This window comes from Schistocerca nitens, chromosome 4 (genome assembly GCF_023898315.1).
Source record: "Schistocerca nitens isolate TAMUIC-IGC-003100 chromosome 4, iqSchNite1.1, whole genome shotgun sequence".
Classification (NCBI taxonomy): Eukaryota; Metazoa; Arthropoda; class Insecta; order Orthoptera; family Acrididae; genus Schistocerca; species Schistocerca nitens.
Window position 1 is genome coordinate 808,933,631 of NC_064617.1, and position 25,175 is coordinate 808,958,805.

Sequence of the window (25,175 nt, forward strand, 5' to 3'; positions counted from 1 at the left end):
ACGTTAAGTCCCATAGTACTCAGAGCCATCTGAGCCATTTTTGGGGCAACGTTGACATTTCTGGAGGCCTACTGAAACGTCCCCTTAGAACGATTATACATGACTGTGCTTAAACTGACACACAATATTTTTTTAGCGCAACGCAATCTGACTTTCAGTAATCCCTACAAGAGAATGGCCCTGACTAAATTAACCTATACGTTTCACAAATCACTTACCTCACAAAAATCTTCGTTACTAGAACTACTGCAATACAGAGAGCGCCACTACTGCCAGCTAAATAAAAGATTCAAACTACGGAAGGCACTAACTACTGATAGGCATAGTTAGCAAATGAAAAATTTTAATAGAGAACAAACAATGTATTTACCTTAATAGTCATAATATATATAGCAGTTCATGACATCCATTCTTAAAAATGTACTGTTTCTGATGGACATACCTCCAGATTATCCATTCTCAAAAATCCGCCATCTCACTTCCCCACATCCACCACTGCTGGCGGCTCGCCTCCAACTGCGCAACGCTACGCGCTGTTAACATCCAGCTGCCCAACACTACAATGGCAGACAACAATGCAAACTAGCCACAGACTGCACACAGCACAGCCAGTGATTTTCATACAGAGCACTACGTGGCGTTACCAATAAGAAAACCTAAATAGCCTACTTACACTACCACAGACATGGTGATTCATTACTGGATCGAATCGTAACCGATGACGAGACTTGGGTGAAACACGTCAATTGCGAGACAAAATTACAGTCCATGGAGTGGGGGCGCACAAGGTCCCCCCTAAAACCAAGAAAATGCTTGCAAACCTTGTCAGCAAGGAAGTTAAGGGCGACTGTGTTTAGGGGTAGGAAGGTGTATTTCTCATTGACTTTCTCGAACTTTGAGCATTCACAAATTCTGCCTGGTACTGTCAAACTTTGCACAGCCTTAGAGGAGCAGTTCAAAACAAACGTCGAGGAAAGCCGACGTCCAAAATTTGTTTTTTCCACAACAGTGCCCGACGTCACACGGCAAACCGCACTAAAGAACTCCTTAATTCATTCGTATGGGAGATTTTCCCTCATCCGCCCTACAGCCCCTATCTCGCACCAAGCGACTTCCAGTTGTTCCCCAAGATAAAGAACTGGCTTGCAACTCAGGTCTTTGATGACGACGCGCGTGACTCACTGGCGGAAGTGTCAGGCGGCGGAATCTTACGACGAAGGTATTTCAAAGCTTTTCCACCGTTATGATAAGTGCCTCAATGTGTTTGGTGACTATGTGGAAAAGTTGTATGTCAGTTGCTCTTTGAGATGTATATAATAAAATGTATTTCTTGTTTTTTGTGTTTTTTTTAATGCTTAATCGTTCCCTTCCTTCTGAACAGCACTCGTAATAGGATGTAGGCGAAGCACGTGGCACATTCAAGTAGTCGAAAGACAAAATAAGTGACAAGGTTCGCGAACTGAAAAGCAATATATTGTCAGTAAATATAAGCGGATAACGTTAGAACCCCGTAGGGATATTTAAACCTACAACGCAAGATCTGAATGTACAAGTCGAAGAACCTCGTAACGTAAGTTTACAGCTGTCACTACATTAAGCAAAATAAAACATGAGAGATGCCATAACCAGCTTCAAACTTCTGTACATCAGTGCAACTTATGAGCCCTATTTCAATGCACATGAGCATACGACCCGACACCTGTTCACGAAAATATCTTCACTAACAGTGCCAAAATAACCTTGCCACGATACGTGAACTTCATCACAGCCGGTTTCTTATGCACTGTAGTATCTCCTCAACAATATGTCCATCCGCCAAACAAAGGCAGCCATCCGACGAACATGAGGACGCAGAGTAGACTGTAACGTAGTTCAGGAAATTCAAGCACAGTAACAGAATGGCTATGTCTCTTGAAACAGGGAAGCTCATATGGCTAACAGTTGGCGATCAAATTCTATTGGTCGAACGCAAAACGAATCGCTGAAGAAAGTTGTCGTAACGACCAAGCAAACAGTTTGCTACAAAGCTTGCACTGAATGATCGAAACTGGTTAGAGCGTATTCGCATAGAGTATAACAAATACAAGTATTTTCACCCACAGTATACAAGGTATAATGTGAAGAAAATTAAGTAGATGAAGAAACAGACTCATTTCATGCTGTCGCCGCAATGTGTCTGTGAAGACAATATATTGCCTTAACTTGAAGTGTGCTCGGAAATGCTGGGATCTACTGTATTGTGAATCCGTATTATTATGGACATTAACCAAAGTAAAAAATAAGCAAGCAATGCAAGTTTGAGCATTTGAACAACTGCTGCGTGCAATGTCTCTACTGATATCGTGAGGCGGTTGTACTACGGCCTCACAACAGACAGCTCAGCTTATATCACATTTTGCTATGAATTTGAGAAAATATTCCCCGAAAGTATGGGTCAATATCACAGTGTTTTTCGGAACCAAAACGCGAAGAAGAAAATGGATGTGCATGAAATAGTGTAGTTTCGAGGAATGTAAAGAAACTGAAGCCGACAGATGAGGAACAAAATGTAGCAGAAATAAGAATACCTGAAGGAACAAGTTTACGGAAGACCTTTACCACAGGAAGAGACAGGTTGGAGGGATGTATGCTGCAGCATCGAAGAATCGTAAGTTAACCAATCACTGAATGAGCAGAAGTACAGTAAAGTCTTCAACATGCGTAGCAGATTATACAGGTTGTAATAGATGTAAGAGAAGTTATTTTTCTATGTGGTACCTTAATGTGTGCACACGTCAGATCGTTGGTTGTTTTTTTCTCTACGTCGAACCCGCTTCGCAAGAAGACGTCACAAACATAACGACTTGATGTTTTCTGCATGGCCGTACTGGGCCGCGAAGTGAACGACGCCTGTCCGTATAGGCTACCGGTTTTGCATTCATGCTTCCACACCTCAGTCTCTCACCTGCTGCCATGGGGAATATAAATGTTATTGGCTTCCTTGTGCCACATAGAGATACTACCTAACCAAAAAACGTATGGCTTGTAATTATTAATCCCAAAATGACGTAGTTACTGGTGTAATGTTGTTCAGTACACCATCCGTAGTCACCAATAGAAATATCTGCGCCCATCCCCCTTTCGACGTGCATAAGATGTTTGAGGTAGAACTTACTTCATAACTATGTACTGGCAGAAATTCCAGACTTTCTTATTCAACTATGACAGCTTCATTCATAATATTAAACAGATATTCCACTTCATTGTCATGGTGCAAATTCCCAGTTGCAGGTTGCCTACCTAACAGCTTTCAGATGCAACAAAATAGTTATTTTCAATATTTTCATATATTTATGGAACAAAGTTAAAAATATGACTAATTATCATAATCTACTCATTAAGAGGTATAGTATTACGTAAAGTAATGTGTGTATTACAGTTAGAAACTGTACGTATCTCTTGTGGCAGTATATCCCGCGGTGCGCAGATCACGCTGAATATATTCAGTGTTAGAGACTAAGAGCACTTAAAAACTCCCAACAAACTTTAAAAATAGTTTCAAACGTCTTCTAAACTTTGTGTCTCTTACATGCTGAACCTAAGTAAAGTAATCAGACGTTTGACTGTTGAAGATGAGAGTTCAATTCGTTAAGGAAACGGGTGTTTACTGGTGCAGTACTGTGATAAGAATATATTTCTGACGCATGTTTCCCGTGCAAAGCTCCGCTTTCCTCCCGTTATCCAGCCACAGTAATGCCTAGCAAGAAAGGGGCACCGCAGAGGAGGTCGACCCAACGCCTTAACGTTTAACGTACTTCTTCCAGGGTTACTGCAAGCCGCAGGTACAGTTAAACGGGGCGCTGAGTGCAATCTCCTGCGTAGCTTTTATGGAACACGTTAATGAAGTAGTGTCTACTGCCTTGCAGTCGTTTACTGCACCAGAAAGCTTAAAGCTGCTTATGAAGGTCTTACAAGCACTAGATTTCACTCCGTGTTACGATCTGTGTTAATACCGTCGCCTTAATCGCCTTAACTTGAAGTGTGCTCTGAAGTGCAGGGATCTACTGTATTGTGAATCTGTTTTCATCTCAGAATTTTATTCCGTTCGCTAGATCTGGTGAGAGGCCATTTGTTGGTAATCCGCAAAACAGACAGTTGTGTTGCGTACTTTATTAGATAAAATTTACATAAAGAGAATTTGATTTAAATCCGTAAGGATAAAATTCTTCTGTTATCCTCTGAAATTACAATCGACGACAGCAGTTTTAGCACAAAAAAATAAGATGAATGCTGTGGTTCAGATGATGTTTGTTATTAATTTCGTAGTATTTATTTTGAGAAGGAGATTAAAAAAATGTGTGTGAAATCTTATGGGCCTTAACTGCTAAGGTCATCAGTCCCTAACCTTACACACTACTTAACCTAAATTATCCTCAGGACAAACACACACACCTATGCCCGAGGGAGGACTCGAACCTCCGCCGGTACCAGCCGCACAGTCCATGACGGTAGCACCTTAGACCGCTCGGCTAATCCCGCGCGGCAAAGGAGATTCTTTGGATGAAATTCTACATTTGTCTATCCTGATATTAGACTTGGTTTTGGACGGTCTTCCTTGTGAGTTGTCCGCAGCTCGTGGTCGTGCGGTAGCGTTCTCGCTTCCCGCGCCCGGGTTCTCGGGTTCGATTCCCGGTGGGGTCAGGTATTTTCTCCGCCTCGTGATGACTGGGTGTTGTGCTGATGTCCTTAGGTTAGTTAGGTTTAAGTAGTTCTAAGTTCTAGGGGACTGATGACCATAGATGTTAAGTCGCATAGTGCTCAGAGCTATTTGAACCTTGTGAGTACTAAAAATAATGCAAGTGGCAATGTGGAAGAAAATGTTTTGTGGTCCTACTTCATTATGCCTAGGATTGTAGCTGACATTCAATCACGATGTACAAATGTCCTTATTTGATAGCAAGGATTTCTCACAGTTTACATTAGGGCTCACAAATGAATTGCTATTGTCAGTATTTCATGTTTTTATCAACTGAAACGTTGATATTTTCCAGCAGTAGAATATTAATTCGTCAACGTATTCAAGCAAATAAAGATTTGTGTGGTGAGACTACAATTGCCATGAACATTTTTGGTCCTGGGCTTCACTTCACATACAACCTGAAAAATCTGACATACACTAGTTCTCATGAAACATAAGAATTGGATATGTGACACATTAATGTCCTGTGTTACTCCGCAGGTAATAAATACCTTGCTGATGAGACTTAATTCTTTTATTTGTTCGGTAATTGTTGTAAATAAGTCACTTCAGAGTCAGACGTTTACAGCTACATCTGTATATTGCAAACAACTATATAGTCCATGGTAGAGAGACAAAGAAACATGTGACTGTACGTGTTACTCTTCTTCGTGTTAGCCCTATTTGCTTTGGTTCCCCAAGTGTTAGCAATATTGTATGATGGCTGACTTGACAGTTTTGTTCGCAATCAGCTTTGCGAATTGATTCTATTTTCCTTGCATTCAACGAAACACCTCAAGTCTACCACATGTTTCACCCACAACTGGAGCTACGTGACCATTCATGACTCTAGAAATTGCTACATCAACGTATTTTTACAGACCGACTGTTCCCAATTGCAGTTTTTCGTTTTGTGAAGGCCATAATTTTAAATTTTTGATAGTTTTAAGCGCCTTAGCTACCTTAAAATCCGTATGAGTACATGTGTAGTCTTTTCCTAATACAGTATTTCATTCCACTGGGAAATCTGAGATTATATTTAACGTTCTTTGCCACGTCATAATTATACAATTTTAACGACATGAGAGTCAACAACCTGGCGCTCGTCTCAAATTATTTCTAGATCTGGCGATGACTTTCCTCACACGATAACATTCTGCGTCGTCCCTATCAAGGAATTCCCGCTAAAAGTGAAAACTTTCTTTTGACAACCTATTTTAATAGCAAGGGACTCAACAAGCTTCCTAAGGAGCACCTGAAACTACTTCTATAACAGTCGATGACTCCCCGTACAATATAATGTGCTACGTTGGCCCTACCGAAAAATCCTCACAAAAAGTCACAAAATTCGTTTGATAACAGGACTCAACGTACAATTATTAACAAGTGTAGGCCTACTGAGTGAAATAATTTTCGAAGTCAAGATATACTGCACCCACGTGATTGATTTGATCTGAGACTTTAAGAGTGTCAAATGTGAAAAGTGTGACTTTAGCTTCGGCCTAAGTTTTAGAATTGGTGATTATTGGTCTGTCAGTGTTAATACTGTTCGAAGTACCTCAATGCATGTAAGATCGGAATATGGTCTAAGATTCTACAGCAAATGTGCTGCTCATTTCCCTACACTGCTGTGAAAGGTGATTACGATTCGAAGAAGTAGTCTATTACCACAGTATGCTATTTTCTCTAGAATTTATGTAAACAAGGTAAATACCCCTAACGTTATGTTTTCAGACCATTTACTGAAATGTTTAGTTTTTCGTCTCCTGACTGCACGACAGTGACACAGGTTGTGGCGGGGCGGCGTTTTAATATTCGGCTGGGGCTGAGTGAAGCAACCTGCAAATTAAAGTTCACCTACCTCAGAACGGCGTCTGCTCAGTGTCCCTTTACTCGGCAACGCAGATACTTACAAGATGAAGTGAAAGCAGCGTTGATGAAAAACACCACCTAATATCTGCAATTACTGAGGCCACGCAACTCTAGTTATGAAAGAAATTTGTGTGGAAATACAGTATTAAAAATTTTATCGAGTGGTAAGAAAATGGATTAACTTCTGGAAAATAATGTCCGAAATTTGCACACAAAAATGTTTATTTTGTCCTTGATAGCCAAAGAAAAGGTACAATTCAGTCCACGTTTAAACTATTATTTCCTTCCAGTTCACAGTTCATACACACATTTCACACGCACAGCAGCCAGAAATATGTCCAAACCCGACCCGAATTAAACAACGTTTTCACAGCCATTAATTTCGCCTCTAATATGAGTTATTACATTCGGTCCTTGTTGTGGATTTCTAAAACAGAAACTGCTCGGCTAAATATGATCAGTTGTTGAATACTGAAAAAAGCCACGCGGATACTGTGAAGGCCTTTCCCACGCGAATATCTGTCCAACAGATTTAGCCAAAATCTCCGAAATTTTGCCAAGCAGTCTTCAACAACAACTGCTATCGACTTAACTCACCAATAACTCAAACACTAAGTAATTCTTCATCTTACATATTATTTTGACTGGCCCTAGTAACATGACAGTCCGCGTTCAAAGCTAGCGAGCGACTCCTTTCCTGTGGCCTCCTCCCCGTATAACTATCAGGTAACGAGCGGGAACCATATTAATTCTGATTGTCTGACCATATTCGCTGCCAATCAGAATGCTCGCTAAAGATCATACTCGCACCAAACTGGCCTGCACCAATCCTTACACACAGACCCATTTGCGTCACTCTGAGATGCAAATATTAAAGTAATGTTTAATAAACGGAAACGAAAGGACAATAATTCTGGAAATATTACACTCTAGCTGACTCTCTGGCTGCTCTGCTACAATAGCAGTCACACCTAGGCTTACGTCATAAGTAAAGTGGGTAAATCCTCTAGGATCATTTTCCCGCGACAGGCTTGTGTGACTCTTGCAGGTTACTTAAGACGGCATATAATGCAACGTTAAAATTTGACGAATATCCCACATACACACTCTCATTTACTCACATTTACTCCCACAACAATGCTAGACACACAAAATAATTTTGTCTGATTTTTATATTACGAAAACGATAAATAATTTAAACTTTAATATGAAAATCTCAATTAATTAATCCTGCACACTGAGAATTCTGTTTATATGTTTTAAATGAATTTAATTCCCTAAGTATCGGTTTTTGACTTTTTAAGTAACGTTTTCTGTCTCCGAAATTGTGATAGTTACAGTGTTGAAATTTTTATACAGTATTCTCCTGAATAAAAAAAGGTGGTGTACCCATTTTGAAAATGATTGAATAATAACAAATATCGTTTGTTTCTGTTACAATAGCAGTCACACCTAGGCTTACGTCATAAGTAAAGTGGGTAAATCCTCTAGGATCATTTTCCCGCGACAGGCTTGTGTGACTCTTGCAGGTTACTTAAGACGGCATATAATGCAACGTTAAAATTTGACGAATATCCCACATACACACTCTCATTTACTCACATTTACTCCCACAACAATGCTGGACACACAAAATAATTTTGTCTGATTTTTATATTACGAAAACGATAAATAATGTAAACTTTAATATGAAAATCTCAATTAATTAATCCTGCACACTGAGAATTCTGTTTATGTGTTTTAATTGAATTTAATTCCCTAAGTATCGGTTTTTGACTTTTTAAGTAACGTTTTCTGTCTCCGAAATTGTGATAGTTACAGTGTTGAAATTTTTATACAGTATTCTCCTGAATAAAAAAAGGTGGTGTACCCATTTTGAAAATGATTGAATAATAACAAATATCGTTTGTTTAGGTTCTTATACGTGGTGAATATACCCGTTCAGTAAGATACATTGAATAGCTTTCCCACGGCAGGCAGTATGAGGTGCATGTGTGTCTCCCAGGTATGCCACTAGATGTCAACCCCCGAAGTTACATGCAGCAAGCTATCCTAAAACAAACGTTCGCTCGGAACAACTTGCGACGCGACAAGGTTGGTCACTGAACTTTTTAATCTTGTTAATTCCGTAGGCTTGGTGGTCAGAGTCGATCTCCGCAAGATTCTTCTGCATTGTAAACCACTTCCTTCTGTAAACTGTACATTTCATTTACTACTGCAGCTGTCCTTCTTCAGGGCGTGCAACACTAAGTCTGACGAAGGCTGCTTCCAGTAGTAGCCGAGGTGATGGTACAATTTAGAATACGCCACGGTTTTCAACAGAGAAGGATGTGATGAAAGTCGAGCCAACAGAGTAAATTTCGGGCGTACGGGAAGTGAAACTTCATCTCCTCAACTGATGTTTTGTCCATACCTTTCCGCTACCTTCCGGGTGAGCCGACAGACTGAAGTTATCCGCAGTTACATGTTCCTTATACAGTAAAAGCTCCATAGGACATTGTGCCCGCATGAATTCTGACTTTACTGTAGACGAACAGATGATTGAAGAAGTATGTCAGTATCTGACCAAAAGTAGTGGGACTCTTATTGGGACTTAAACACGGTGTGTGGCCACCCTTCGGTTTTATGACTGCTTGAAGTTTCCTGGGGACACTTAAATGAGGTGTCTGAATGTCTGAGCAGCAAGTGGAGACCATTCTTCTTCAAGAGCCGAGAGCAAAAACGGCAGTAACGGGAGGCTGGGGTGTGGAGCGAAGTCGACGTTTCAACGTTCACACCCGTCCTTTGGGCAGTCCAGCCAATTTTACGAATTTTACGTCATCAGTAACACTCTCTTTCAAATTTTGATGAAGGCAGGGATCAAATACAGGGAGCTAAAGGCATTTTACAATTTGTAGAGATATCAGACGGTAGTTATAAGAGTCCAGGGGAATGAAAGGGAAGCAGTGGTTGGGAAGGATGTGAGACAGCGTGTAGCCTATCCCAATGTTATTCAAACTGTATATTGAGCAAGCAGTAAAGAAAACAAAAGAAAAATTTTGAGTGGTAATTAAAATCCATGGAGAAGAAATAAAAACTTTGGGGTTTGCCGATGACATTGTAATTCTGCCAGAGACGGCAATGGACCTGGAAGAGCAGTTGTACGGAATGGACAGTGTCTTGGAAGGAGGATATAATATGAACACCAACAAAAGCAAAACAAATGGAATGTAGTCGAATTAAATCAGGTGATTCTGAGGGAATTAGATTAGGAAATGGAGACTTAAAGTAGTGGATGAGTTTCGTTATTTGGGAAGCAAAATAACTGATGATGGTCGAAGCAGAGAGAATGTCAGATGTATGGCTATGCAAGGAAAGCGTTTCTGGAGAAAAGAAAACCGTTAACATCGAGTATAGATTTAAGTGTCAGATAGTCTTTTGTGAAAGTATTTGTATGGAATGCAGCCATGTATGGAAGTGAAACGTGGACGATAAATAGTTTAGACAAGAAGAGAATAGAAGCTGTCGAAATGTGGTACTACAGAAGAATGCTGAAGATTAGATGGGTAGGTAACATAACTAATGAGGAGGTACTGAATATAATTGGGGAGACAAGGAATTTGTGGCACAACTTGACTAGAAGAAGATATCGGTTGGTAGGACAAGTTCTGAGGCATCAAGGCATCAGCACCTTACTACTGGAGGGAAGTCAATGACTTTGAGAGTTACTATTAAAAATCTGTTAGGCTTCTTGCATTCATTCATGTCTCCCAGGACAGCTATGAAGCTATAGTTGACGTCAGGTATTGCCCAAATTGAAAAAATCTATTGTTAATTATAAACTATATCTGATTTATTGATGGGAGATCGGCCTCCTTAAAAACTGTTTGGTTGTTTGCTTCCTGAGAGTTTCCTTCTTTGCCGTCAATTTACTGCAGTCCAAAACCGGTGGTCAAATTTTTGTCTTCTTCCTTACATGTACACAGTGCGTCTTCAGTTACTTTGAAGCGTTCATAATAGGCTTTCAGTGCACCATCGCCTGTTAACATGGCTGTAACATTCGGTGATAATAGCAGCTTAACTGGTAAAAATTTGGGGATCGTAGGTAACTGCAGATTCTTGTTTGCTCAGTTGTTAAGTCGTTGACACTCAATCTCTGATTTGTTTTCGAACTTTTGTTTAGTTTTCTCTTTGTTGCACTTACAGACAGTGGGCTGCAACTGTCTTTTTTCGTGAAAGGCCTGCTCTCTCAGCTAGATTATGAGCTAGTTCATTGCCCCGCACTCCTGGACGGACTTTAACCTATGCGAAATTTATATACCAGATGTAATTCTGTATATTCCTGAGTTTTGAGCGTATTTATTACATTAAGAAGCTATGATTCTTCGAATTTCGTAAAGAATCTAGTATTATCATGTTGTCGTTGATGAGTACTGCAAATCTTGACTCAGTGCATTTAGAATGGCAGATTGCTAGGCTTGGCTGTTTGAGAATTCTGTATGAACGTTGAAACGTCATTGATGACTAAGCTTGTGGTTGATAAATATTGCCATCCCTTAACTCATTTATTCTGGATAAATCCGCTGCGTGTGGGCAGCGTCTATACTCCTGGGAGACGTCTGTAATGTATGTCGCCTTTCTAGAGTTGTCTATGTCATACCATTCGGCTGTTTCTCGCATCTTGTTATGGGCGTGAGGCCTGCTAAAACACACAGCTCCTCATAGCATGTCGTCCTGAATCCTTTCACTATCTTTAAACTGCTTAACTGTTGTGCTCTATTAAATCAGATGCGGTCGTATTGTAGCTCCAGTGCTTCTATCCATACCGGTGATGTTTGCCATAATCGGCTTTTCTTTGCAATTTTGAATTCTGTCCGTTGAATCGGAGTTTGGTGTCTTCGGCCCAAGTTGCGATTTGTTGCAAATCCTGTGTTGTAGATACTCTTAGTTTCAGGACCGCTTTCTTTACTTAAAAGAATTAGATTGTCCGCACAAGCGGCTATGAGAGAGTGCCTTGAGCAAGGCACGCTAACTTATTATACAACACGTTGCACAGACCTTCACTGCACCAAATCCCCTGTAGACATACTTTATTTGCTGTCCTCTCTTTTCACAGGTTATTGGCAGATAACGATGCAGCTCTGTGGTGAAAGTAGCTGCATGTCGAGTTACATAGCCTCCCAGGATATTGAAATTCATGCAACGTTTTCGAAATACTAGGCTACCGAATGGCGTCCAAGCCTCCTTGTATAACAAGACTCGCCATGATGACACACATTATGTCTTTGAGGCCGCTACCGACTATAATTCTGACTGCCTTTAGCGCATCAGTTGTGTCTGTTCGTGGCGTGACATCGTATTGATTATTACGTAGAAAATCTCTGGAGTAGATGAAATACGTTATTCTATGTATTAAAGCTTTTCCAGGGTCTTCGCTCTGTGTATATAAAACACAAATTGGGCGCAACTTGGTGATTTGTGTGCTGCGTTCTTTTCTAGACTTGACTGTCTGCACTATTTTAGGTCCGTTTCATAGTTTTGATGTGCATCCGGTTTAAAGGAAACGATTGTAGACTATTGTAACAAGCTGCGGAAGAGTGCTGAACACTCGAAGTAGAATTATGCTTTGAACGCCTTCTTGGGATCCATATGTTCTGGTATTTCACGAATTGCCAGTTGTGTGAAACCTTTATCATCTTTTGGTCTTCCAGATGCTGCAGTATAATGATTAAGTTTCTTATGGAATTTACTATCGTCTTCTTCTTTATGTGCTAATTACTACGTGAATTTACTTTCAAAACCTTTTCTTAAGAATTTACTTTATTTACTAGCGATTCATCAAGAACATTAACACATTTAATCACACTACGTGAGCGTGGAAGCAGTTGCCAGGGAGTAACTGATGAAATCAAAATGAAATTGCTTTTAAGAAATGGGAATTTAATTCCTAAAAGCCTTTTTTTTAAACACATTTAAAATTATAAGCAGAAAGCATCCTCTAAATATCAAGCTACAATATATTCCAAGGCAGAAAGAAAGAAATTTTTGAATGTATGAGCTTTCCGGCTGAGAACCTTGCCGGTCCCTTTTGACACGGCCGTAGTCACGACCGGTCACAACAACCTCTGAAAGACAACACAGGTGGAAATCTGCAACACACAAGATTACCTTAAAGTAAAACTTTTAACAATTCACACAAGCACACAAACTATGCACCCCGTAGGAGGGATGGAAATGATACAAAACACTAAAATTAAAGATTAACTTGCCACTAAAGATGCAACTTGATTTTAACTTCTAAGAAAAGTCTTAAGGTGGAAGTGTGGCAACTTTATATACTAAAATGACCATTTAAATAAAAGACTATGATATGCAATCTTACAAAAGATTATACAAGGTTGGCCAAACATGCTCTACAGTACACATATACCGCCTCTCAAGATGATAGACAAGATAAAAGCCTATTTCAGGAATTAGGCCGTTGTCCGCAGCTCGTGGTCGTGCGGTAGCGTTCTCGATTCCCGCGCCCGGGTTCCCGGGTTCGATTCCCGCCGCGGTCAGGGATTTTCTCTGCCTCGTGATGACTGGGTGTTGTGTGATGTCCTTAGGTAAGTTAGGTTTAAGTAGTTCTAAGATCTAAGGGACTGATGACCATAGACTTTAAGCCCCAAAGTGCTCAGAGCCATTTTGAATTAGGCCGTTACACTTCAAGCAATAAATTCTTTAACACACCGAATCCAACAAACATGGTAGAGGCAGCTATTAACGTACGGCAATTTGATAGGGATTGGTTCAAATGGCTGTGAGCACTATGGGACTCAACTGCTGAGGTCATAAGTCCCCTAGAACTTAGAACTACTTAAACCTAACTAACCTAAGGACAACACAGACATCCATGCCCGAGGCAGGATTCGAACCTGCGACCGTAGCGGTCGCCCGGTTCCAGACTGTAGCGCCAGAACCGCTCGGCCACCAGCGGCCGGCATTTGATACGGAGATTACCGAACAACCCGAACCTCAGGTTACTCTAACCCGCCCCTTCTCCACAAGGGAAAAACGGACCACCCAGTTTATAAATAACCACCTTCCCGCGGATGAGCAAACGGAGAAGAGTGGTGGGACGACCCTAAAACAAAGCGGCTGGTGACCTCACTTCTAATAGACTGAGATTTCTGGCGAAGACCTGGCGCAGCACCTCCAAAACGCTCTCCCGAACCGTCCGCTGCCAGCCGCTTCAACGGACGCAGGAAGGCGCGCCGATCTCCCGTCTCACGGCGTCGCATATCGCACCGGCCAGACCGATGTCGTGGGTTGACTCCTGTTGCTCTCGTGTGAGCTGCGAAGCCACGACCCCTCGCTATACGGCGCGGCCGACTGGACCCACGTGGCGACCTCACATGCGCCGACGGTCAAGGCGGACAAGACAGCTTGTGTCTCAGTGCGCGACCGACCAACCGATCAATCCAACCGCCAATGACCGTTGCCTGAGCAACTCGCGCAGACTGGCGGCCTAACGCGCAGACTCAGATGCAGGAACTATGCCCCGACCGGGCGACCACTCGTTGAGCCCTCTCGCAGCGCCACAAATTCGGACGAGAGACATACTAGCAAGTTGGGGACGAGACACTAACCCCAGACTGACTCCAGACTCACCCAGACTGACCGATGGACCCTCTAGCGTGCTCATAGCGCTCCTTAAATGCACGTGAACAGCCTACCTTTCCCCTCTCCCACCAGAGGGAGCCACCAAAGCTGCGCTTGCTACAGCTTCGCCACCGCCAGAAACGGAGGGCGACTGCTTCACACAATGCGCTGCAGCGCGCTCTTCAAAACAGTAATTTATACCACGGCTCACTAATATACACTAACATGTAATTCAGTGTATGCTCTAAGTTGAATGTCATCGTACCGTCTAGGATAAGTAAGCCTTTCTTAATTTCTCCGATGGTAAGCGATACATTACATTACCTAGATTGTTACCAGACAAGCAGCTACAATATTTCTTCCTGCTTGTGGCTTTCCTTTACCAACTGTCTCTGTATATTCTTTCCTCTGCTTCACGCCTCTCAACGTAGAGGTTGGTCGTTCTTCGTCATCTGATGCAATCGCCTTATCCGTGGATCGGTTGTTCAGCAAGAGATTGGACGCCTTTCAGTCTCAGATCGTACTGGTTGGGCCTTGTTGCATGAAAAGCACTCCGTCGTCAGGCCACGAGTGGCCTACCGGGACCGTCCGACTGCCGTGTCATCCTCAGTGGAGGATGCGGATAGGAGGGGCGTGGGGTCAGCACACCGCTCTCCCGGTCGTTATGGTGGTATTCTTGACCGAAGCCGCTGCTATTCGGTCGATTAGCTCCTCAATTGGCATCACGAGGCTGAGTGCACCCAGAAAAATGGCAACAGCGCATGGCGGCCTGGATGGTCACCCACCATGACCACGCCCGACAGCACTTCGGTGATCTCACGGGAACGGGTGTATCCACTGCGGCAAAGCCGTTACCTGGCCTTGTTGCATGCTGTGTCTATAACAATTTCGTAGTCTGTCACGAGACTATCAATGTCCGTTTCTTTTTCCACCAACCTAGTCAGTTCCACGTTCATATTTTTTTAAAGTCATTGTGGCAGTTGAATTTAAATATTTCTGTTCCATTTCTTGTTAATACTCTTTTCAGAATAATTAAAATTTTCCCATTGACTGTGTAATACCGACCAAACCACTGACACTGTGACGTAGTGAGAGTGTACCTATATTAAAAGAGATAATTCAATGATACGAGAAAATTTCTTCGTCACAGCATTTCTAGTCAGCTAGCTACAGTCGCTAGCTACTTAGATCTATATTAGTTTTTCCAGCTCTAATCTGTTCGCAGATGATAAAAAATTATTCTCACTCAAATATGCTTCCTTGTCTTCCCTAGTACCAACAGCAGTACGCTGAGATGTGCATTCGTATAGGACAACTATCCAAGGAGTTCCACCCAGTAATATCCAAACAGCTGACGCTGTAGACAATTTATTAAATTACTAATACTAAACTCCTTTAAATAACAAATTCATATAACTTACAAAACTTAACAAATGGTTAAAGAGTGAGCTTTAAAAAACAATAACGGCAGCTTGCCACCATAAAATCATGAACCTTTTACAATAATGCTTTAGAGTTTGTCCAAAAGACAGAATCCAATAATAAGTTAAGTTGGCATTACAATTTAAAAGGATTTATATAAAAAACTAAGATAATGGCGCTTGGCACCATAAAATGAAAGAAGCGCAACACACAACCAATAAATATAATAACAAAATAATTTGATACAACCAAAGGGCGCGGGCAACTGCCAACACGATCACAGAAGAGCGAGCTCTCAGCACTTCGGAGAATTCCACTAGAAACGGTCCCCCAAATAAGCCGCTGAGAGCTCCCCGACATGCCTCCCACAACTGCCCATCACTTACTCACCTTGGTTATGTTCTGTAACACACGACAGATAATATCAACACAAAATTCAAAATACAGTATAACATCTCGATAGCACATGATAACCACAGCGCCGTTAACTCGGGCGCTCTTAATAAGTGCCGGAAGCCAACACACAAATCTCAAACAATTCTCGCTTCCTAAAACGAAACAATAAAAGCCAAGCGCACATGAATAGTCAAACCACAGTCTCATAAGTGCCTTAACGACACCAAACGCAACTATTCCACCAAGTTAATAATAACACAATAAAAAGTACAGAACATACCACGAAATGCTTTTACACAACCAAATTGACTAGATCGTGTTGTTCAGGAACTGCCAACTGCAACTGCCAACACGATCACAGAAGAGCGAGCTCTCAGCACTTCGGAGAATTCCACTAGAAACGGTCCCCCAAATAAGCCGCTGAGAGCTCCCCGACATGCCTCCCACAACTGCCCATCACTTACTCACCTTGGTTATGTTCTGTAACACACGACAGATAATATCAACACAAAATTCAAAATACAGTATAACATCTCGATAGCACATGATAACCACAGCGCCGTTAACTCGGGCGCTCTTAATAAGTGCCGGAAGCCAACACACAAATCTCAAACAATTCTCGCTTCCTAAAACGAAACAATAAAAGCCAAGCGCACATGAATAGTCAAACCACAGTCTCACAAGTGCCTTAACGACACCAAACGCGACTATTCCACCAAGTTAATAATAACACAATAAAAAATACAGAACATACCACGAAATGCTTTTACACAACCAAATTGACTAGATCGTGTTGTTCAGGTCCCAGAAGACCACATATACCAAGCAGCGGTAATTCACTATGTATATACTGTATAAAACCGCCCTTCTTTATCAGACTTTACCTAACACATCGACTGCCAAATGCACCACACATGAACGCAACTCCGGGCAGCACTCCAGTTGAGCAAATAAATTAGTACCAACAAATATCGTAACGAGCCACACACACAGCAAAAGGTTCGAACAACACCGTCCCACATCAGAAAAGTTCAGAAACCGCTGCTGGAGCTTCCGTGGGAAAATCTGAAGAGCCAACCGAGACCACACCCTAACCTGGCAGACGATTACAAAATTCCGCAACTAGTTGTCTCCGGCCCAGAGTATCACAGGACCCCACCGGACCTCCACATCAGACAGGCAGAAAGAACAAGTACGCCGACTCCAATCAATCAGCATCCCATGGCCAGCACAGCGGCGTGTCGCCTCCGCCCCAGACCACTCTGCTCATATTGCGATGCACAACAACCTTGGCGCTAGTCACTAGCAGGTCCGGCGGAGCGAACGTTCCGTCCAGTCCCCGGAAAACCAACTACCCTCTCGCTTTCCGCCGGCCACCGCAAACACACGCCAGCGACGTCATAGCAAATCGCCACCGGAGCGGCACCCGCACCAGGACAGCGAACTATAATCGATTACAGTGCGCGCTCTGAACAAGATCATAGGTTAGCGGCGCGCGCCATATCAGTACGCGTTGTTGACTTGCTCAATGTGTAACGTCCCCTTAGAAAAATTAATGAATTACTGTGCTAATAAATCTCTTACATTAGTTGATTTTAAAACAGCTGAGCGAAACTGAACGTACTCAGACATTTCGCTCTTTACCTATTCTGATCAACACTAAACTGACACACAATATTCTTTGGAACAACGTAATCTGACTTTCAATAATCCCTACAAAAGAATGGCCCTGACTAACATTAACCTATACCTTTCACAAATCACTTACCTCACAAAAATCTTTTACTCGAACTACTGCAATACAGCGAGCGACACTACTACCAGCTAAATTAAAGATTCAAACTACTGAAGGCACTAACTACTGATAGGCATAGTTAGCAAATGAAAGATTTTGATAGAGAACAAACAAAAGTCATAATATATATAGCAGTTCACGACATCCATTCTTACAAATGTACTATTTCTGATGGACACACGTCCAGATCATCCGGTCTCAAGAACCCGCCATCTCACTTCCCCACATCCACCACTGCTGGCGGCTCACCTCCAACTTCGCAACGCTACGCGCTGTTAACAGCAAACACCCCAACACTACAATAGCAAATATTACAACAATGCCACCCATCCACAGACTGCACACAGCACAACCAGTGATTTTCATACAGAGCGCTACATGGCGTTACCAATATGAAAACCTAAACAGCCTACTTTCAAATTCATGAAGCTCTTTCTATTGAATAAACCATCGAATTTCTCTGAAACTGTAATTGTTGGTTTGCCGGCGCACGCTCATCACATCTACAGATTTCCGTCTATTCATATAGTTTCTTCCGCGTGCGTCGTTCCTTTTTTTTAAAGTGTATTTGTTATTTGTTTGTGCAGATGTTTGGGAAAGTGAAGGTCTCAATGCAGGTCTCTTTTTAGAGCGGCGTCCTGCTGTACTGTTGCCTGTGTTTCAGGCGTCGACGACGCTGGGCATTATCATGAGCGCCTTCACCTTCTGCTGGCTACCCTTCTTCGTGCTGGCGCTGGTGCGGCCGTTCACCGACATCCCGCCCTCGCTGTCGTCGCTATTCCTCTGGCTGGGATACGCCAACTCGCTCTTCAACCCCATCATCTACGCGACGCTGAACCGCGACTTCCGCAAGCCCTTCCAGCAGATCCTGTACTTCCGCTGCAGCTCACTGAACCACATGATGCGCGAGGAGTTCTACCACTCGCAGTACGGCGACCCGGACCACCACCAGTACTACGTCATCAACACGGCGGCGGCTGCCACGGGTGCCGGCTGCAGCGGCGGCGGGGGCGGCGGTCTCGGCGGGGGCGGCATCGGGGCCCGCCCGCAGTCGGCAGCGTCGGGGGCGGCGCCGTCGTTAGACTACCGCGAGGACGACGAGCGGCTGTCGGCGGCCGGAGACGGACCGCCCCAGTCGGCAGGGGGCCTCGTCGTCGTCGACGACGACGACGATGATGACGACGACGACGAGGAGCGCGACGCCACCACGGCGCTGGCCGACGAGTCTTTCCTGTGATACGAGGAGCACCGCTTCTGAGCCCGAGAAGCGCAAGCGCCGACGCCACGGCCGGCCACTCCTGAAGAGGACGCCGAAACTGCCTCAATAGACTGACCGCACTAAAGGACAAGCCGCGTTTCGGAACAGACCCGCTGCCCAATCCATACACTGACTACAAAGACTAGTACGTGCCACGCGGTCAGAAAAACGTTCAAAGCCACCAGGTGTGCTTGTAAAGTCTTGGGCAGTATGGTGATAAACTTTTAGAAGAAACTGTGCTGTCACATAAAGGGTTTCATCTGATTTGTGGTGTGTCTACAGTTTTAACGTCCAGTACTAGAAAAATTATGGTTGATCGTCCATCTCGAGTTTCCTAAATAGTCGTACCCACACTTACTGTTAGTGTCAGTTTCTGAGCTCTGGTACATGAACAGTCGCGAGTTAAATCGTTAATTGTCTGTTTACGGAAGACTACGTGAAATGCAGGCTCCCATCAGTTCGCGAGAAGCTACGCACGTTGAAGGGAACATGGGATGCAGGTCTCTAGTTAGAAGGGTGGCAGCAAGTAATCGCTTGAAGAAACAGTGGGTCATTAGTTCTTGGACAGCTTAAGCAATAAGCCAAAAGGAAATGGTATACTGACATCTAGTTTCTGTAAGAAGAGCTCTAAATTTCACGCAAAGAACATTTTGTCTCACAATGGACGACGCATTAGCTGAAGGAAAAGATTGTGTCTGATACTGCCAAAGAACATTTTCGATACAGCTGTAAAGCTGCCTGTACTCAAATATCAATGATTTTTCTCTAGGCTGACGTAACACTGCAAGTGTGTAGGAGGCTGTAGCTACAAGAGATCCCTGAAGCATAAATCCTAAATGTTTACTCACTGAAGTAGATAAATCTGAAAGCAAATTGCAGGACAATCAACTAAAATTATTTAGTACATTTTTTGTAAAAGTCTCCGAACTATACTGCGTACTTAACCTACCGCTGTGGACAGGGTAGCTCGTCCTTCTATGTGACGTCAAGTGTCAACGAAATCGTAAACGTGCTTGACACCTCTGGACCTCGCTGAAGCGCACATCTTTGGCTGCAGCTTATTTACGTCACGCCAACAGCAAATTCTTCTGTAACTAATTTTCATTCCGTGTGTAGCTTCTCTTACATCAAAACGTTGTCAAGTACCAAGAAATTATATAATCGTAACGTTATCAAGCACATTCACTAAAATATTTTCTTTCCGGCAAAAAACTATACTCTAGGATTCGTGAAGAAAGGACGAACTAAGACTGATACAATACTGTTGTTTGGAATGAACCTTCTAAAAGTTCTGAACTATTGCTATCTGGTTGTACTAGCCAGATAAATACATTTTCAGTTTCAAAAAAGCGGTTTTCATGTGCTGCATATTAGTAAGGTATGAGAAACCTGTTTCGTTTCGTTTTTGGGACACATAATTTATTACTGCTTTTAGTTATCGTCGAAAGTTATTCGTGTTAGGTGTGAGAAATGCAAATGTGATTGGGAACAAGAGTGATGACATACCATGATAAACGGATAAGTTAGAATTGTAAATTGTTCTCCTGAAGGGAGAAAATTAAATAAAAATACAGACACGAGTAATTGCGAAATATTAATGTAGATGCTAAACACGAAAGCTTTTATCTAATTTTCGCCACGTCTGTTTCACCCATTTACATGCATATTTAAGATGAATTATGTGTAAGATTCGTCACATATATTGTATTTGCGGAAGAAGGTAGAGCCGTAACTGATTTGCAAAGAAAGCTACGGAATCGTGTATTTAGTGATGTGAAATGAACTATGAGTTGACGTGTTTCCGTTGTGTTGTGAGCACTCTTCCAGACCCACATCCTGTGACTTAACTGTCGTAAGCTAACTCTGTCTCTCTTCTACTAGAAATACGCATTATTCTAAAGCGACGAGCGTCCTTTTCGAATGGAAAGAAACCTTCGGGACGTATTGCTTGGATGATTAATTACGTAAACTGACCAACAGGATACTTGGGCGTGGGTGGGATTCTGGGTGATTCTTAAAAGCGTATGAGAATGACGTTTAAGTACATGTAAAATTAACGAGTTATATGTATCATAAGCAATACTATGAACGTGATTTCCCGTATTTTGCTATCATAACTCTTTCTACTGAGGCATTCAAGTTTTGGCTCCTCGTGTGTAATACCTCCTGTCTTTCACGAAACACGAAGAGATTATTCGTCAATGCCGATTCATCTTGCCTACACTCAGATTTCTCCTACAAAAAACCAAAGAATGTTACTTGTAAATATTAGTGTAAAATAGAGATAAACTCTTTATATGGTGTTTTCTATAATTTCAATCAGTGTTTTCGTCAAATGAATCATTTATTTTATTTATTGCTACAATAAATCCCCAAATCGTTACTTTAATATGAATGTGTGATGAGCACTCGATGGAAATAGAAGTAAATATCCTGTTTTCGTCTGTGAAAAGTATAGTTGGAAATAAAAATGAAACTGTATTTACAGAATGACGTTTCCCTCTCGCCTTTTCCGTCTATTTTCCTACTTGTTCACAACATTTCGTATAGCATTCGTAAGGTCATCTTGAATAGAAGAGGACCCAGTCTAATTAGGGTTCCAATACATTATAACTTTGTTTCAGACGTCGGAATGATAGATGAGGTAACCTTATCAGAGCCTCTCTTCAGTCAAGGTAAGTGATATTTGCGATATAAGCTAAAATATAAGAGAACGACATGTACGCAGTCGTTTTGTTAGCTCTAATATTCCTATCACTTAATGAAACAGTCAAAATCGCTCGTAATCATTTACTTAAAAGTGATGACCGGTTTCACCCTTTATTCTGGCCGTCTTCACGGCACCATATTGCTGAAGCGGCGGTAAACTTCAGCCATATGGTTCCGTGATCTCAATATGGCTAGCACAGTGGCGGAAACCGGTTATAATTTTTAATAAATATGTGCAATCTTAACTGTTGCATTAAGTGATAATTTACAATAAATTGCGGTATTATCTCCAGTTATGTTACCTAAAACGAAAATCTTTGATGAAAGTGGAGATGGAGTGGAATGTCAGAGACGACGCTGGATGAGAAAATGGGACCTGTTACCGCTGCAAAACGTATCTGTTTAAATAAAACATCTGAGCTGAGCTGAGCTGAAATAAGAGTCGGGTGTCAGCAGTGTAATCTCCTGACAATGAATCTGCGACTGTCATGTCATTAAATAATTTACATCATTTTTGTAACTATTTACTCAAACACGTATTTAACCACAATTCGTTCCACATTCTTCTCTCTAATCTTTTTGTACATTCTACAATTTTTGTTTATATACTGGATGTAACAGAGAACCGTGGTCAAACTATGACCTAATACTTCTCCCACACTGAAATCTAAAATATTTTATTTGGACATGGGTCTGGAAACAATTTATTTTCTGGTTAGAACTCAATTACGATACGCCCCACCCTAAATTCATCAGCGACACTTCAAACGTCAATTACTTTACAGACCCGTTATTGCGTTATATATTTCACATTAGGCATATAAGCGAGAAAAACTTAGGAATCGGTTTGAATTCGTAAGGTTTGTTACAAGTCACTAAGAGCTCTCATTCAGAAAAACTGGGTGAATAAAATCTGCGCACCATGACTTGACCCTTCCTCGTGACATGTATGTACAGTTTCTAACACTAATACTTTAGTGTACACCTTAATGAATAGATAATGTCACGATTTTACATACTAAAAGTCACTCACCAATTATATCAAATATTGAAAATCTTTCTGCTGTTGCCCCTGGAAGCCGTTTGGTAGGCACCCGGCAACACAGACTCGTGTATCATGAACCAGCAGTAACAGAAGATTCTATAGCTCTTAATAGTACAATAATTAGGGAACCTGGGCCTGATTCATCATGCAAGTGTTGGAAAAAGTTATCAACAAAGACTTATGTCAATTTTTAGGCCGCCATTTTTGGAGACTCTTCGGTCCTCATGTACTTCCATATACCCTCAACCGACGAACTAAGCAGTGCTTTATTAGAGAATACCTCATCTCGTAGAAGATCTGCGTAAATCAGAGCATCGAAACATGTGTCTCATGTAGTGTAGAAACACGCTTCAATTCTGTGTTAAAGTCCGTCCGTTTTCATCTCTCAATCAGAAGAACAAACTGACTATCAGCTATTTTTATACAGGACAGCTGCCACAGCAGGAAACAATCACAGCAGGAGTTGGGTCACACCTTATGTCTTGTGCACAGTTGTCATATCACTCTGGTACCTTATGTGGCGGTTATCAGCTGCGTAAAATTCCGGTGTGTAACGTAATTGTTATGAAATGTACTTCATGCTTTGTAGCGCTGAGCTGTGTGTTTCTTTTCAGCAATTAAAAGGCTTACTGTGAAATGGTGTAGGAAAGCAGCAAGGCTTTTAGGATAGTGCCAAATGAACTCCCCAATGAAAGTCAACAGAAATGTATGAGCGTACTTAATATCACAGCTGCTGTAACCGGTGCATATCATACTTGAACGCAGCGGCCTACTGACAACAACTTGTCCCCTCCCCTTCCATGCTTAACTGTCAATCATTTTGTTATTTTGAAATCTTCGTGATCATTCTTCCAGGAAAAACAACGATCTTTATAATCTTGTAACTTATTTAAATACACACAGTCTTGACTTACGTAAGTTTTCATCTATATTTTTACACGACCGATTTCGATCTTCTAAGATATGGTCCTCAGAGCTTACATTCCTTGATAATTGCAAGAAGTGATGGCTCCAAGCCAACGGTCCCTGTGCTTATCAAGGAATGTGAGATCTGAAGACGATCTCTTAGAAGACCGAAACTGGTCATCTAAAAATAAAAACGAACAATTCAAAAGCTATCACCACTGCGTGTACTCAAATAAGTTATACATTGTTGTTTTGATCTAGGTATAAAAAAGTTTCCGTGACAGATTAGTGGGAAGAGGTGGACAAATTCCTTGGTCTCCACGTTCCCTGGACCTCATCCGAGCAGATTTTCAGTTGTGGTAGCATTTAAAACTTCTTTTGTATCTACCACCCATACAAGCTGCACGGATGATGTGACTAAATCATACGTACTACTTTAAAGGTCGGTGTATCCATCATTTAAATTGACTGGGCATTGGTTCACATATATCAGTGATGATATCGTAAGAAAAGATTCTTCTACTATGCTAGTACGCTTTACTTCTACCCTTCCTCCTTTATTACTTTGTTGTGAAGAATTAGAGAGAATGATATCCAATATAGAGAGCGTTATTGGCCACAGTGATGACGTAGGTGTTTCAAATATAGTATTGAACAAAAGGGTATTACAAACATTTTGTACTCTTTTTCTCACACACAGAACAGTATGGACATGTTTCAAATCTTTGGTACAGATTAAAAGTGCAAGCTGAAGTGGTAGTCGGATGGAATGTATCATCGAAGCCATCATAACAAGATACTGAAGACAGATTTTAATACTCAGTCTGTCACTCCAATTTCCACACTCTAAATTTGTCATTGAAGTGCAGAGTAAGAGAGATACTGGACTATGAATTAATACGAGTTAGGAACGACAGAAGGACACCAAGGACGTTAGGGATTGTGAATAACAGACACTTGTGATTACTCGCCACAAGAACAGGTAAGTTCTCTTACATTCAATTATTGAAAAAAGTACTCACTTTTTTTATTTAGCTACTTTCTTCGTCGCTTATAGGGGTATTAACTGAAGTAACATATAAAATTACGTAGAAAAACACTAGCTGACACCTCTCACAGACATTACAACAGGAGAAGCTAGTAGACTACACGGCTGGAACTTCAACGAATGTCTGGTGACTGCCTACAGACTACACATGTGTACTGTGGCCATCTAAAGTAGATAGAATATCTATTCTGTAAACTGTTTGAAATTTTACAAAGTGCACTAACGTTAAATAAAGAAATTCATAGAAACTGGAGTATTGGGTTTTGAATTACCTACAGGTATATTACTCACTGGAATAAACACAGAACATTACAAACAGTTTTACATTAGAGAAAGGCCAAAAAAAAATGAAAATTACACTGCATTTCTTTCACAATGACATAA

At 41.7% G+C, this 25,175-nt stretch overlaps 1 protein-coding gene across 1 annotated transcript in view; it reads left to right on the forward strand.

Annotated features, from left to right (window-relative positions):
* LOC126252586 (beta-1 adrenergic receptor-like) overlaps positions 1-21,493 on the forward strand; it is a 41,914-nt gene extending 20,421 nt beyond the window's left edge. Inside the window, exon 3 of the mRNA XM_049953487.1 lies at positions 18,490-21,493. Coding sequence (XP_049809444.1) covers positions 18,490-19,062 — 573 coding nt within the window. The 3' untranslated portion in view covers positions 19,063-21,493. The remainder of the gene's footprint in view (positions 1-18,489) is intronic.
* Positions 21,494-25,175: the final 3,682 nt, after the last annotated feature.